The sequence below is a fragment of the Hydra viridissima genome, unplaced genomic scaffold, assembly GCF_058129835.1.
Source record: "Hydra viridissima isolate aposymbiotic clone 2 unplaced genomic scaffold, HvirCarnegie_v1 scaffold_11, whole genome shotgun sequence".
Classification (NCBI taxonomy): domain Eukaryota; kingdom Metazoa; phylum Cnidaria; class Hydrozoa; order Anthoathecata; family Hydridae; genus Hydra; species Hydra viridissima.
This window is the reverse complement of record NW_028324310.1, coordinates 11,357,281-11,373,809: the sequence shown is the minus strand read 5'-3', so window position 1 is coordinate 11,373,809 and position 16,529 is coordinate 11,357,281. Positions and strand designations below refer to the sequence as shown.

Here is a 16,529-nt window from a genome sequence, read left to right as displayed (position 1 = left end):
ATTCAAACATATTTAGAATTGAATTCACAGAATTTTCTGAGAATATGTTTTTACAAAATTATACATTTATCATTTTGACAGATCTATATCATGATATTACAACATCTTGCTAATAATGTTAAACAATATTCGCATATAATTGTATTTCTAAACAAATTACAAAATTAGCTATAAAACATTTTATAAAAAATAAATATTAAATTTGTAAACTTTTTTACAGAAAACAATTTTAATACAATAACTAATAATTAATCCTAAATATTCGATTTCTTTTTCTTCTTATAAGTCCCTTTCAATCTATTGACGTAAACGCGTCATGAAAAACAGTAAACCGAAGTTTGAACAAAACGTGATTTAAACGTTCTCATAAAAATATGAAAACAGCGCTTGAGAACAACCTTTGGATTTGCGTCAGGAGGGTGCAAAACAGTTCTAATTTGTTCCGCGTGCTGAGCGCCTGACTAAGCAAACAACATTCCTGTTGTTTAATTTTATGTAAAGAAAAAAGTAATTCATTTTGGCGTATTTTTTTGTTCTAAAAGGTTTTATTGTTTATTTAGAACTTTGAGCAAAATTTTTTTGATTTAGACTTTTGCATCCTAATTATTTCCAGGAATATCAAACCGTCATTAGGCAGGTGTGTTTTGCTACTAGCTAAACAAAAGTAAGCGTTTAGCTCCAGGGCCCAGTCATCTATAAAGCTTATTATGAACTATAGCATGTGCCTGGAAGTTAGCAAGTTTTCACTCTGAAGTGCATGATCCTTTTTTTAAGAGTTATTTTTTGTCTTCCGCTAAGATTTTTAATTTTATAACTGCATTTGCTTCTCATGTTATACAAGAGATAACGATTGTGTAAACACTTGGTAACACAAATCCATACAAGTATTATGGAAGTATTGCTGTTTAAATATTATTTTCGCGTTATTTTAGAAATAGTTTAAACAAGTTATTACAACGTCACTGAATGTTTTTAAATATGCTAATACGTTGTAATAGCTTGTTTCAACGATTCAAACAAATATTCAACGTAATAAGCTTGTTTTAACAAATTTTAAAATTCCAACTCCAGAAACGCTTTTTTAAACAAGGTTTTTTCAACACAAATCAGATTTATCATACCGAAAATTTTCCGTAACGTATTGTTTGGTTTGAATAAACGCATTTTTAAATTCAATTACGATGCAAAAGTAGTAGTATATAGCTGATTTTAGACCACCTCTCTGAGTTAGGGCTTGCCCTAGCTCAGCATAGATCCAGCCAGCCAGCCCTCTGAGGTAGCCCTATAAGATAGACCCAGCGATTAGGGCCTGAGACCTGTGGCTCGGCGAACCTTTGCTCTATCCATAGATCAGCGCTCTAGGTCATACAGCGTCTAGCGCGAGAAGATGTAAAAGGCTGTCGGTAGGACAAAAGTTTCACATTGTCCAGGCATGGCGCGACCCTCCAACCATATTCACTTCTAGAGTCTCTGAGCTAGTCTATGAGGTAGCGCCCTCGTAAGCGAGTGAGTGAGCGGCGCCCTCGCAAGCAAGCGAGGGCGCTGTTTGCTTCTCCATATTTTTAACATATTTGTTAAAAAAATCTTACTGAGAATAATTTGTGGATAGTATTTTCTGACGTTGTCTACTAATGGAATAGTTTTTCACCGATCTTTATTGTAAGATGAACAAACGAATTGCTGGACATTATTCCGGCACTCTGCACAATCATTTATCAATCAAAAAATAAAATAAAAAAACAATAAAAAAACCAACGAGTCACAAATTTCTATAAAAATTGTGACTCTTAGGTTTTTAATTAAAAAAAGAAAGTTGCTAGATAAGATTTAAGATCTTCCAAATTGCTATTATTAAAGGGTTATAAATAAAAAATGAGACAAGTTTTGAAGCTTTCTAATTATCCTTCATTTCCAAGTGACCACTCATGTCGTGTTTTTATATGCCGAATTACCATAAGTGTGCCATACACAGTATTGTGAAAAACTTAAGAACCACCAAAAAAAGAAATCATAATTTATTTTTATTTTTAAATTTATATTTAACCGAATATATTTTTCTGGTAAAAAAGTAATAATAATAAATTTTAGAAAATAGACAAACAAAACAAAAAATAATAATAATGATTAAAACTTTTAAACAAATAAAAAAATTGTATTTAAAGCTTTATAGGTAATTTTTATTTAAAAAAAGTTGAGAAAAGTTAAGAACCACAGAACAAAAAACGATAACTTTTACCTAATACCGCGTAATTCTACCATGAATTTTTAAGCACTCATTTATACGATTTGGCATTGAGTCTATTAAATTCTCTAAAATATGTTTGGGAACATTTCCAAGTATTGCTGGTAAAATATTGCACAACTCCTCAAGGCTCCATGGTGCTTTCTTGGCAATCTCTTTATCAATCCAATTCCAAAGATTTTCAATGCAATTTAGATCTGGGCAAATTTGGTGGCCAAGTTAGACGCTCAATATTTTTGCTTTCGAACCATTCAAAGACAATTTTAGCCCTGTAACATGGTGCATTGTCTTGCATGAAAATGAACGGAACGCTTTGCTCAAGTGCATTAATTGACGGTAACAAGTTGTTATTTAAAATATCGGCGTAATAAATAGAGTTGAGTCGACCATCAAATAATTTAAACATACCGAGACCATAATATGTCATGCAGTACCATATTCCAACCAACCCGCTACCTTGTTTTTTTTTTTTTTTGAACGATACAATCAAGATTATATTTTCCTGAAGACTGCCTGCGAATCATAATTCGTTTTTTTCGGTTATCAACCTCGATATTCATCTTATCACTGAACATTACTGTCCTCCATTTTTGTTTAGACCATTCTTTGACGCTTTGGCAAAATTCTTTTCGCCTTTTTGTATGTTGTTTGGTAAGTCGCGGTTTTAGAATAGCTTTTTTCCATAACATATTGTTAGCTAATAGCTTCCTGCGCACTAGTGATGCCGATGCTTAACGTCCATTTGAAAGCTTCCATTCCCTTCTTAATTCATGCGACGGCATAGTTCGATTTTTCTTCGCCAACCTGATTAAAAGGCGATCATAATTGGGTGTCGTCAAACGCGGTCTTCCAGAACGATGGCGATCAACGTAAGATTTTATCTCTTACGTGGTCATTTTACAATTGGGTTCCACTTCAAGACTACAATCATCTAAAAGACAATTATATTTTTTAAAGAGAAACAAAAATATTCTGGCAAAGTGTTAACATTGTAAGAAGGATAGGTGGAAATCATTTTAGTACTTCATAACAAACAATAATAAATCTTAACATTAACTAAGACAAAAAACGTTGGGGAAAATTGGAGGATAGGTGTTTTTTATTTTTGCTTCTCCTACCCTCATCAGGGAATCCAACATTTAATTAGATTTCTAGAATCATAAATGAATATAAACTGCTTATCTGTGCGTAATTAAAAGTCAACAAAGAAATATGCAGAGGCTTCAAAATATTTTGGGGGTGTCTTAATTTTGAAATTTTTAATTAGATCATATTGTTTTTTTCTTTTTTTTTTTCTTTTTCCCCTTTTAACCATCAAACCAGTCTCTAGATATCAAAAATAGACACAGGCTATGACCTCAACACGCAAAAAAAATCAGGGATTCTTTCGGACATAATGTCATCTTGTTGATTGAGGCCATTCTTTAAAACTAAACGCTTCTGTTACAATAAATTTAGTAAAGAAAAACCTGATCTACTTGCTCAACCTGCGTTTACTTGTTTTTTTATATGTAATGGTGTTAACATTCCTATGAGACCCAAATTTAACATCAGGTTTGGAAAAATGATAGACATTGGCACAACGAGAAAATTTTTTTTGCACAGATATGAAGTTGTAAACAAACAGCAAAAATATACGGAGTTGTTTTTTATTGAAAATGAATAATGAGTTTTGGAAGCCTATCACTTTTTACTCCATTTAAAATTGAAAAACTGCATTCATTTTTACTTTTTCATTAACATCATGATATATTATACATACAATAATACAGAGGCACAGTGAAGCTAACTTAAACATAAAAGCTATTTTAGAAAAACTCGTCCTAATACTCAGCGCTTTCAAACTTTAGCCGAAAGTCTTTGGTTCAAATCTATTTAAAGTGTGTTAGTTCTCTAATGAGCTCATTTACTTACAGTAAGAGGGTTGACTTCCAACAGTTACTAGGGTAACCATCTAAACTAGAAACCGTTAAGCAATAATAACAAAGGTTTCGTTTAATCATTAACAGTTGCTTAAATAAGGCATAATGGATAACAATTAATATGACTGCAGATAATAAAAATATCAAATAAGTAACTCAACTGATTTCAGCAATTATCTCAAAACTAAATCTAAATCTAAAAAATGGCGATGGCATTTGTGTTTACTCTTAAAATTGTAAGTGCTTACATTTCATAATACTTAGGATAAAGCGCTAAACGAAAAATTTGATATTTCTCTATTTAACCTACACTTTTTTACTAAGGATTTTTTCCCATCTAATCAAATTGAAAAATTTAAAGAAATAAAAAAAAGGGCTTTAAAAATGACTGAGTAAAAGATTTCTTTGTTGAAATTAGGCATCTACAAACGCACAAGTTATGCTCAAAGAGTTTTAAGACAATTTTATTTTGTTATCTTAACTAAAGTAAAAACTGAAATCTCTTCATTTTACATCTTCTAATTTCAATATTTTTTTGGTCAAAGGTTGAAATAAGAAGATTTAATCTACCAGTTAGACGATCAATAGTCAACCATGAAGGAATAAAGGAACATGTTTAACTACGATCAGTTAGACGATCAATAGTCAACCATAAAGGTAGGAAGGAATAAAGAAACATGTTTAACTACGATCAGTTAGACGATCAATAGTCAACCATGAAGGTAGGAAGGAATAAAGAGAATTTGTGATATGAAGCACGACAAAACAATTGTGAATGAGGAGGATGTACGCGTATGGTGTCAATATTGCAATAAACATTTTTTAATCAGCTTTTACAAAGAATCTAACTTTCCAAAATAAAACACACCCATCTTATTTGCACTGATGATCTAAGACACAAGTAAAGTAAAGAAATATGCAATAACTGCAACCAATTATAGCAATGTGAAAATGTAACAAAAAGGCACAAGAAGGCTCACATCTGATCTACTTATCAACCCAGTAGGCATTAAACGTCCTTAGACGTCTAAGGACGTCTAGGACGTCCATAAACATCCAAAGAGGATTCAGTTGAGAAAAACGTTTACAACAATAGCATTTTTAAAGCTAAATTAATAGTCAGTGTTTACTAAAATATATTCGTGTTACTTATGCACTAAAACTTGTGCATAACATTATGAAGAAAAAGAAAACTGCAATACTCTTTACTTTTCCGTTCATTTTATTATATAAAAAAAAGCATTAATATAAGCTCTTTAAATCTGATGCATGGTTAAATCCTAAAAAACGTGCGTGTTTGTACAAGAAAGGGAAGAGTACATTGTGCTCACACTATTTCCCTCTATTGTCGTAATAATAGAGAGTTTAGTATCCGTTTTTCACTATTTGGTTAGAAAGTAAATTGGTTACAGTTTTTAATCATTTATTATTTTATAAACAGGTCTTTTCCTCATTTAATTAAAAATAAACAGGGTTTTGAGACCAAATATATAACTTTTTTCAGTTTGTAAACTTCTCTACGTTCAGTTTGTAAACTTCTCTACTTCTCAGGGTTTTGAGACCAAACATATAACTTTTTTCAGTTTGTAAACTTCTCTACAATCAACGCCCTCCAAACCAACAATTAAATCGAAAACTCCTATTTCTTATTTTGTTGATGACCTGGATGACGACGAGTATTGTAGAATCAATGATATATACTAACTAGATGTCTAACTTCACGAAAATTCCGAAAGAAAAAGTGATGCAAGTTTTCAAAGCTTTTTATGCCGAAAACCGTTTCATTTAAATTGACAATAATTCATTTTTGTTTTGCTTGGATTTATTATTGCGTCATTTCAGGCTGGCAAAACAAACCTGGGCTGGCAAAAAATTTGAGTTAGATATCTAGTTAATATATGTCATTGAGAAGAATAGAAAAACTCAACGCGAGTTTTTCTTGTCTTTTCAGTCTTTTCAGTTTTTTTATTAAATTAGCAAAGGTGTTGAGCGAAATTGCAAAATTTATTATTATCAAAAATTGATATTACCATTACTTCCCAAAGTAGAAATTCATCTTTCATCATAAACATTTTTCAAATAAAAATAAATTTTGAAAGTTATCGACGACAAAAAACCAGCAACATGAAAAGTTTATCAAAATGAATCCATTTTTTGATAGAATTTTCTGACAAAAAGCGAAATAAAAGTCATCACGAAAATTAATGGAAACATTCGAAAATGGAAACGTTTGAAAATACAAGCACAGTGTCTCGTTCTTGTCATCAAAAATGTTCATTCATTCAAGAGCTTCTGACGATGAACGGCGGAGAGAAGTCATTGAAGACGCTGAAGCTTCTTTTGCCGCTAACGATATAAGACGTAACTCGTCTACTAAAGTTTCATATCGAAAACAAGCGCGTATATCTGGTACATTGGTTTTTGTTATATCGTTACCATTATGGCCACCGACCAGATAATTATCGCCTAACCAATGTTGTTTCACCTAGGTAAGGCAAAATCAGCATTAAAAAGTAAGAATAGCAATTTACTTTCCATCAAAATACTTCAAAAATTACAGAAAATAATAGTCATTTGTAGCGAAAACTATAGACAACTATATACTTTACGAGCAAAACTTTATTTAATTCAAGGTTATTTTAAATGCTAGAAAAAATAGCGGAAAACATATTACCGTATCTTGTTCTTGGCAATTAAAAATGATGTGTGTTAGCAACTTAAAATTTACTTTTAAAATGCACAATGCAAAGCATTGCATAAAGGAAATGATCAGAAACCTCTGTAAAAACTTTATAGAAAACTATATAGTTTTTACAGAGGTTTTTACAGAGGTCAGAGAATTAAGTATCCGAACAAAACATTTTATTGTGAAAAATAAACTTTGTCAGGTTATCTCAGAAAAAGCATATGATATTGATAAATACTTTTATAATTATTCTAAAAGCAAATTTAATCACGATTTTATATAGCAAAAAATTAATCAACGGTAATTTAACTTGCGTTGCTAAAATATAACGAATCCCGAAGGAGTGTTAAAACTTCAACGAAAAGTAATTACAAAGTTTATTTTCCATAATAAAATGTTTTGTTCGAATACTTATTTCTGTAACTGCATATAGAAACTATATAAAAATTTAAGATAGTGTCGAATGTACATCTAACACAGTTGCAAAAACATTGAAGCTTTAAATCGAAACGTATAAAATGAGGAAGAAAGAGAATTACAATTTCTAGACAAGATCAAATACTATTTTTACTGTGACAATAAGGTGTTGTAACACTTGGGATTCCTTGTTAAGTTGTTATTTTAGATTAAGGGTATTGTGGATCAATATCTATAAAAAAAATGTTATTCAAAATACCATGCTATCTTATGTTGACTACAGAATGAGTATTTATCCAAGACAATGACTTGAAGCACATGACTAAAATTGGTTTTAATAAAATGAGATTCTGGTTATGGACTGGCTGGTTATCAGACCTGTATCAGAGAGAAAACTTACGAACTCTTATTAGAAAACCAACTAAAACAACTGGACTGTTGGAAGTTGTTTTAGTTGGTTTTCTAATAAGAGTTCATAGGTTTATTTCATTCTACTATACTCTACTATACTAAAAAGGTCAAAAACCTTGTGTTCAAAGCCAGACATAAGCACACTATTTCGTGAAAGTTCACACATGTCTGTTGTTGTGAGCTTCCATACTTGTGCAGCAATGCTGTATTCCTCCATCAGAGGTTCCTTTAAAAAATATAAAGACTTTTTTAAAAAAGCTGAAACCAACTTATAACACATCATAAGATCAGCAAGTGGAAACTCACTTCCCAATCAAACAATTTCTTATAATTTAATCATATTTCATTATATGTTTAAGCCATTTGCTTGCTAATTTAAAAAAAAGGTCTAAATGGTAAAACAAGGAGAAAAAAAAGAGCTTCAACTTAAACATGATTTGAAGAAATGTAGCCCTATAATACCTGATATTTGATACCTACTATCTCATTGATGTATGTGCCTTTTATCTCATTGATGTATAAGGGTTAACAAATCATTTTCTAATTACCTTGGTAAAATGAAATTGCAAAGGATCATCTGTTGATAAAGATATGAGGAGACCTCTTGCAAATAACTCAGGTAATGGGTTTCTGTGGTAGTTTAAAAACAAGCTGTTATTACTTAATGGAGACATTGCAACACCAATCTGTGCAAGGTAATACAGGTATTGTAGAGCAGGCACCTTAAAATAACAATGTAAATTAATGAAAATTTATTTTAAAAAAATTACTACCCTCCAAGAAGGAGGTCTAGCAAATAAATCTGTTAAGTGTAAACTGTTATGTGTATTAAGTAATAATTATAACCTTCCTTAACAGCAGACCATGTGAAATGTTTTCTGCAAGCATAAAAGCAGATACTAAATGCTGAGCTGGGCCAGCCTCTCCACAGTGTGGTCGCAAAGTAAATATATTCAGTCCTTGTTTTCTAGATAAGATTCAAAGAGTTACAAGAAAATGAAAACAAACCATAATGGTTTTTCCCACATTCAGTTTCCAGAACTTAAGTAACCTTTATCTACAACCAAGAGAAATACAAATTAACTTGAGTATTTGATGTTATTTAAATTTAAATATTTAAGTATTCTGAAAAAATTAAATGAAACAGAAATTTCAATCAAAATTTGATATCAAATCTTTTTAATGGAAAAAATTGAAACCAATTTTAAATTTGAAGCAAATTTAGCTTCTGTTATTGTGTAACAAATAAATGCAATTTGATTTTCTCTAATGATTGAGACCAACAAAAAAAAAATTACCTTCTCAAATGATTTAAAGCAACAATGTTTGCATACATGTAGTACAAATAATAAGCATAAGGTGGGTTATGTTCTAAGTCCCAATTCTTAGGCAATGGGCTTTTCTTTGAAAAAGGAACAAGCTCATGCTTGCTTTCATCATCAACACTATCAAAACCAATGACCTGCATGTTAAAAAAAGATTCAATGACTTGTAGAAAATTAATAAAATTCTTTTGATATTATAAAAAAAGAATTTCAACAGAAACTGATATAAAACAAGAAGTGTACAAAATAACTTTTTTTTTACTTTTAAATAGTAACATAAAAGAGTTTAAATGCACTTGCAAATTTTGATTATAACCAGCTTTGTGTTACCTGACGAAGGAAGCGATGAAGATATGGATGACTTGAAGGATTCACAGAAACTTCAAAGAGTGGTCGAAATATGTTGTCAATCACTTCTTCAAAATTCTTTATTTGGTGGTTTGATTTATAAATGTCACTGCAAAAATAATAAAAACTGTAATACTAATGCTAATACTACTATTACCACTATTATGGTAATAGTAATTATATCAACACAATGTCATTGTCAAAAAACTTTATATGGCAAATAATGAACTCTAAAGCAAATTAATAAACATACTAAAGTCGGGGTATTTGAATCAACCAGCGGACATTATATGAAGCTACATTATTAGTAACTGCCCATTTGCCCAGTTTATCCCACTCACTTTTATCACGGCCATAAATAGAAAGCCTTATTTCAGCATTCTGATACTTACTTTCTTCAAGGTCTTCTGCAACTTCCTAAAAAAAGTAAATCAAACAACCTTGAAAAGTAAAACAATGAACAGAACATTGTTGAAGAAGAATTATCAACACAGCATTTTGAAACAGTGAAACTCTTTTTAAACTCTTTAACAAACATCTTTAGATCATCATAATGATGATACAAGAATGATTTCTTAAAGAGCAGATTAGAATCATCAAAATAATACTGAACAATAAGTGGAACAATTCAAAGTGTTAAAAAAAAAAATTTACATTTATTATTTCAGCAAAGTAGCGACCACCCATGAAATTGTCAGTTTTCAAGAATATTTCTCTAAGTTTACTTTTACCTAAAAAATGAAGAAAAAAAAAAGATTTTTTTCAGAAGTTAAGAAAAAGAATTTCTAATGAATACAGAGATTTAAAAGTTTTCCTAATGCAGAATAATCATAGGAAAGTAATTGAGTGGGAATTTTGATTTATTAGATGAACTCCATTTTTGGAAAAACATTAAAAACATTAGATGTAAAGATTAGATAGATAAAAAAGTTAGCATGTAACTTAGGAAATGAATACTGACTTGAGTAAAAACATGTTAAAGTTAATATGAAAACCAAAAGAATAAGACTACATACCAATAGGATTATATTTCTGATTGAATTTATCAAATCTGTGAAACATATTGTGGTCCTGTCAAATCAACATTATACATGATATACTAAGAAATTTTTATCAAAATTACAAACAAAAATATATTTCAAAAATTAAATCTTAAGATGTGATTACTCACAGCATGAACATCTAGTGTGTCAACACTAAGGTCATAAGGGTTCATTTTCATCTCTTTGAAAAGCTACAACAAACATAAGATAGCTTGGCTTAAGTAAATGTAATAAAATAATTTTAATTGCATATAGTAAAACTCATACATTGGATAAGGTAATTGGTTTTCCAGCAACAACATTTACAATATCATCCCCATGTGCTTTAACTTTTTTTTTGATAAAGCGTAGCAAATGCTTTTGATTCATACATGAAGCTCCATGAATGTGCGTATCCACCTAAACATTTTTAAAAAATTTAATTAACAACTGGAAGTTTAAATGAAAAAATATTGTCAAAAATGTTTTTCTTCTAAAAACACACAGGAACTTGCCTTACGAACGTTGTAGAAATCTCTATGAACAATCTCTTTTTGAGCAATATTTTCCTTGATGTCATTTAACAAGCAATGAAGCTTGAACTTTGACTCCAGAAACTGGAGTCGTCGAAATGTAAATGATTTTCTTAAAAAAAACAGAAAAACAATTCATTTCCTCAGTTAATTACAAAAAATTTTTTTTTTCTTTTTTACTTACTTAAATTATATATTTGCTGGCACAAAAATGATTAGTCGTATTGCATTTTCTTTATACTTATAGAAATATAAAACTTTTTAATTAACTACATTGGTCCGTGAGTTGACAATGTTAGTAGAACCTTTTGATCTTCCATAAACTCCTCAATATGAGGCATAGGATGTATTACTGATTTAGTAGATGTCCCTTGAGACTTTTTATGGCCGTAAACTCTAAACAAACCATCTACAAGCTCAAACTCATAACCACTATCACCAGGAATATCGCAAAGATAAGGCTTCCAAACAGTGCCACAAGGAGAAAGATTTTCATTTTCTTGAAGGATGCACATTGCTAAGAAGATAAAATCCTTTTTCATAAAAACTAGAATTTCATTCATGTAAAACAAAACATTTACTTTTATAGGAAAAAATCTGTTGAAGAAGACTAGAATGTTACATTTACCTTAGTTCTTCAATGGGACCTAATAGACTCAATGTGATCAAAGAAAGTTTTGCAAAAACATAGCAGCTTATTTGAACATGTGAGGCTGGATGACGCTTTTTTAATATAAAGCCTATCTCTAAGGAGATAAGTTTCATGCTAAAAAAGCATAATCCAGCCTCACATGTTTGAATCTTGTTGTGCTCATCTTGTTAGACATGTGATCATAAAACTATTGAAAACTAGATTTTGTAAATGGTTATTTTAAGGCATTTTTCACTTTCAAAACATTTGCATTATGTGTATTTTTTAATATTTATATATTAACCATAGAACATTACAACAGCTTTATATGTAAAATACTTAAACTTTATTTTCAAACAAACAAACATTGAATATAACAAAACAACAATTTAAAATTTCTTTTACAGTTCGGCAAGTAATGTACCACCAAATTATTCAAAACACAGGTACCAAATCATGGGTTAAAACTAATAGTTTTTAGGCTTTAATATTGCAGAATGCAACAAGGCACTACAATAGTTGATAACTTTTTAAACATCAAGTTGGAGGATTTCAAAACTTTATCAAACTATTTCACATTCCATCATTATTTTTTAAAATAGTTTTGTCATACAAATTGATTTATAAAAAAACTATAAACTTAGCAATGAAAATGGATGCTAATAGTCGTTGAAATGTGAAAAGAAATTTGAGATCTACTCTTTTATTTTATGGAGATTATTCGTATTCTACAAGCCTCTTTATCAAAATTGCAAATAGTTTTTTTTTGAATGCAATATGTGGAAATTGATTTTTTATTAAATAAGTATGCATTTAAATTCAGTTTTGAACAAGTCATCTTATTAGGAAAGAGGAAGAAAACTGAAAAACATACAGTAAGTGACTGATTTGGAAGAGCATACTAATGACTAGTTAGAGACTTAGCTTTCTGGTACTAGCATATAATATACATTTTTAACACAATCAAATTAAAGTATTATTGTGATTAAATAAGCGACAAATAATGTATGCTATACCTCAATTATGTATTTGTTTATAAAATATTTCATATCTTCAGATTACAAACTATTTTAAGTAAAAAAACATGTTAAAATAAACCTCCAACCTTTAAGCAGTAAAGAAATTATCTTCCAACTTTAACCAATGCTTTGAAATCATACCAGTATCTCATAAGTGCGACATTAAACCATTACAAGGAAACAAATAACAATTTTACCATTAGTTCAAGAAGTGTGAGAAATAATTTATATTGAAAAAAAAAAGCACTCCTTAAGAGAAGTCAGATTTTGAGGAAGATTATTGGAATTCATTGGTAACTATTGGATAATTTCAATTTGTATTAAGAAAAGTTTTAACAGACAAATATTTTATGTCGTACACAGCTTAAAATTCAGACTTTATTAAGAAAAGAACACCTAGAAAGATAGAGATTGAAACTTTTTAAAACTTTAGGGAACAAAAAGATAATGTATATATGCATACATGCCACAAATAAAACTAAATCAGAGAAATAAGCAATCATAGGATTAAAATGCATGACAAGAAGAAAATAAAGAAGCAATATTAAGAGTTGGGAAACAAGACACGTATAGAAGATATGAAGAATACGGAATAATAACTGACAAAGTGCTGCTACAGTTAAAACTTTATGAAGTCAATAAAAGATGTCATTTGCAAGTCAACTTTATACAATTCATACATTAAATGTGCTTAGTCAGTGATTTATTTGAAATTTATTTATTACAGAATGCTATGTGAAATATTTAGAAAGCTGGAAAACTTGAAGAAACTGAGATTTTAAACTAAATTTTTGTTAAAAATAGAAGCTTCCTCAAACTCAACAGAAATACTTTTTAACTCTTTTTAGAACAAGTTATTGTTGTTAAAAAATATATTTTCTCTTCATCAAATTTAAACTTTTAATGTTTTCAATATTTTAATTCAAAATATTGAAAACATTAAGTCGCTATTTAATATTGAACAATAAAGATGTTAAAAATTAAAAATAAAAAACTAAACAACAAGAGTGTTGCTTCAACATTGCAATTTTTCACAAAAATTTAAATACCCAGAGCTTGCAATTCGATCATAGAAATCTTTGAGGTTGTATTTTTCATTGACAGTTTGGAGACTGCGTGCTGTAGTTGAATTAAAAGTTTGCAAACTCAATGCCATATACTTTGCTCGAATAAACAATGCTTCACACAGAAGCTCTCCAGCTTGATTTAGCTCATCTATGGGAGTCTAAAGTTATAAATCATAAATTTACTTTTTGAAACTTTTCAGATAACCAATAATACATTTTACAGTACATATCGTTTTTTAATGGTGGATTAATTTGTCATAAAGATTATTCTACTAAACTGTTTTTAGCTGAACAATTATCATTTATAATACATCATTGAGTGAATTTATTCAAGAAATTAGTTACATTTACTGAAGAAATGTTATTTATAATTTTAAATAAAACATTAAGAATATGCTTAACAAATCATTATAAGCTTAAAAAAAAGAGAAATCTTTTATGTTATACATTTGCCACAACATAATTATGAGCTATTTTTTTAAACTGAATTTCAATACAATTAACTAAATTGCTGCACAGTGTATCTAAAATGTTATGCAAGGTATGATACTTCTTGAAATTCAAAATACATTTAAAATGCACCATTTTTGATCCTACATCAATAACACAAATAAGTTCATGGAAAACATCCAGGATCTTCTAAAATCTTCTAAACTATCAAAGAAAATAAGAGAAGTTTATATGTAAAATACAAATATTCTAACAGTAAAAGCATACCCCTCCTAAACTCTCTCCAACATTAACCCTCTGAAAGATTGGAACTTCTTTCTTCAAAACATCAGCAGAAATATCACTTTGGTAGTCTGGTTTTATTTCTTGATTGACTAATAAGTCTAAAGTTTCTTTTCTTTTTTTGTTTACTCTTTGAACAATTTCTAGCTCTTCAAGTTTCAGTGCTTCTTTTTCAATAGGTCGATGTGGGAAATTAAACAGGTTTTCCTCTAAAGCTGCTAAACTTTGGTATTTTGTGAAAATATCATCATTCCCAGAAGGGAATTGATCAAGGGTTTCTTGAAATGAAGAATACATTACGACTAAAAATAATGCTATACATAACTTACAAATATGTATAGAGTGTCTGACTCCTCACCAACATTCTCTAACAATTAATACAATAGTCCAAAACTCTGCATTTATATAGCTGAAAATCTGTGAAATTTAGTTATTTAGTCTAACACTATAAAATAAACAAACTTATCTTACAGTGTTAAATTTTTAAGAATCACTTTAGGAAGTGTTAAATTCTGGGCATTTTCCCATTAAGTAAAATTTTGTTTTTAAATTTGTAAAACTGATAACATTTTCCCACCCACAATTACAGAATTCCAAGTAAAAAATAAAAAGAATAACCTTTTCCTACATTTAGTATCTTTAAGAATGAATCATTTGAACCTTTTAAACTAAACCTAGACACATGAAAACTATTTGAAATTCTAGTCAGTTAAAAAGCAAATTAGAAATAAATTTTTAAAAATAACACAATCACAACAACTTCTAAAAGCCACAATACAAAAACAATCATTACTAAGCACTACAAATAGCCACAAATAAGTAGAAAAATTTTTAGATAATGAGGTGTTCAGAGAGACAGTAATAATTAAATTATTGTTAAGGACCATGTTGAAAGTGATATTTATTATTATTGTAGGTAGGTGTTGTTAAATGTGGCATTTGTAACCGAATTATTGTTATTATTGTTAATGGTAAGTTAGAAGGAACCAGATTCAATTAGCATTTTTGTTTACAGAATCTAATCTACGGTGTAACGCACGTTGAGTAAATATTTTGATATTGGGCGGCCCGTTACCATTGGTAAAATATGTAGAAAGTTTAAATTTAAACGTTGATTGGAGAAAGTTAGAAAATTTTTAATTTATACTTTGATTGTAACGTCAAAGAAATGTAAGCGACTTTAATAGCCAATGCAGGACTGATTGTATCTTTAGTAAAATTTATCTAAAACAGATTTTAGCAAATTAGACTTAATAAAGCTACTTCTTTAAAGTAGCCTTGTGCGAAACTGCAACTTTTACATAAGGATCCAATCAAGTTTTTGTGAAATCCAAACATTTAGAATTTAATTCACAGAATTACCTCAGAAAGGTTTTTACAAAATCATACATTTAACATTTTAACAGATCTACATAATCATATTTGTAACATCTTGCTAATGATATTAAACAATTTTCGCATAACAGTGTATTTCTAAACAAATTACTAAATTAGCTATAAAATATTTTCTAAAAAATAAATATTTAATTTGTAAACTTTTTTATAGAAAACAATTTTTATAGAATAAATAGTACTGAATCTAAATTACTCGATTTCCTTCTCTTCTTTTAAGTCCCCTTTAATCTATCGACGTAAACGCGTCATGAGTTGTTTTCGTGTTATTAGGCCGGGTGAATAAAAAAGAGCAATTGCTCTTTTTTTCAGGAACAAAGATTGATATAAAAACATTGGCGAAAAAGATTGCCAACATGAAAACAAGGCTGAAAAAAATGTCTGATATCCATCGAGCTGGAAACAAGCCTATAAAGCTTTCAATGAGTGAAGTAAAACTTGCTAATCTTTTAGATACAGAAAAGAATCCTACTTTCACACAAATTGATGGTTGGTAAAGACAACTTTTTGTATAAACTTATGTACATACTGTTATATATATATATATATATATATATATATATATATATATATATATATATATTAATATATATATATATATATATAATATATGCCTAGAGGCAATATCGACAGGCACAAAACAAACTCCAAGTGCAAGTGAAGCGTCATAGAGACAGTTTTTGAAACAGTACTGCGATGAATCCCAGTTTCGTTTGAAATTCCAGTTTGGAAGCTAGGGTTTGCTAGATAACGTAGTGTAACTTCCATTCTTTGCTTGGTTG

At 29.4% G+C, this 16,529-nt stretch overlaps 1 protein-coding gene and 1 pseudogene across 4 annotated transcripts in view; one reads left to right on the top strand and one right to left on the bottom strand.

The window, feature by feature from the left end:
- Positions 1-16,529, top strand: part of LOC149882164 (AMP deaminase 2-like) — a 106,999-nt pseudogene that overhangs the window by 42,986 nt on the left and 47,484 nt on the right. The gene's annotated exons all lie outside the window — the stretch shown is intronic.
- On the bottom strand, positions 6,150-15,401 carry LOC149882167 (AMP deaminase 2-like). 3 transcript variants are annotated; one of them, XM_090066295.1, is made up of 15 exons: positions 14,341-15,401; positions 12,643-13,781; positions 11,180-11,423; positions 10,889-11,018; positions 10,662-10,793; positions 10,523-10,585; positions 10,368-10,422; positions 10,006-10,082; positions 9,605-9,768; positions 9,334-9,460; positions 8,977-9,140; positions 8,525-8,645; positions 8,227-8,400; positions 7,794-7,904; positions 6,150-6,649 (listed from the first exon to the last, which is right to left on the bottom strand). In XM_090066295.1, the coding sequence occupies exons 3-15, from the start codon at positions 11,419-11,421 to the stop codon at positions 6,443-6,445; spliced, it is 1,767 nt and encodes a 588-aa protein (XP_089922421.1). In that variant the 5' UTR covers positions 11,422-11,423; positions 12,643-13,781; positions 14,341-15,401; the 3' UTR covers positions 6,150-6,442. The 3 variants fall into 3 exon arrangements, with proteins under 3 accessions (XP_089922421.1, XP_089922420.1, XP_089922422.1); XM_090066294.1 differs by having other exon boundaries at positions 13,606-13,781; positions 14,341-15,368; XM_090066296.1 differs by having other exon boundaries at positions 6,362-6,649; positions 13,577-13,781; positions 14,341-15,395.

Excerpts from the sequence above, each read along its gene's own strand:
- LOC149882167 (XM_090066296.1), bottom strand. The coding sequence starts at position 14,652 with ATGTATTCTTCATTTCAAGAAACCCTTGATCAATTCCCTTCTGGGAAT. Across the intron at positions 11,019-11,179 it reads TTGTCAACTCACGGACCAAT|AAAATCATTTACATTTCGAC; the intron begins GTAGTTAATTAA and ends GTTTTTTTTAAG. Across the intron at positions 10,423-10,522 it reads ACACACTAGATGTTCATGCT|GACCACAATATGTTTCACAG; the intron begins GTGAGTAATCAC and ends TTGATTTGACAG.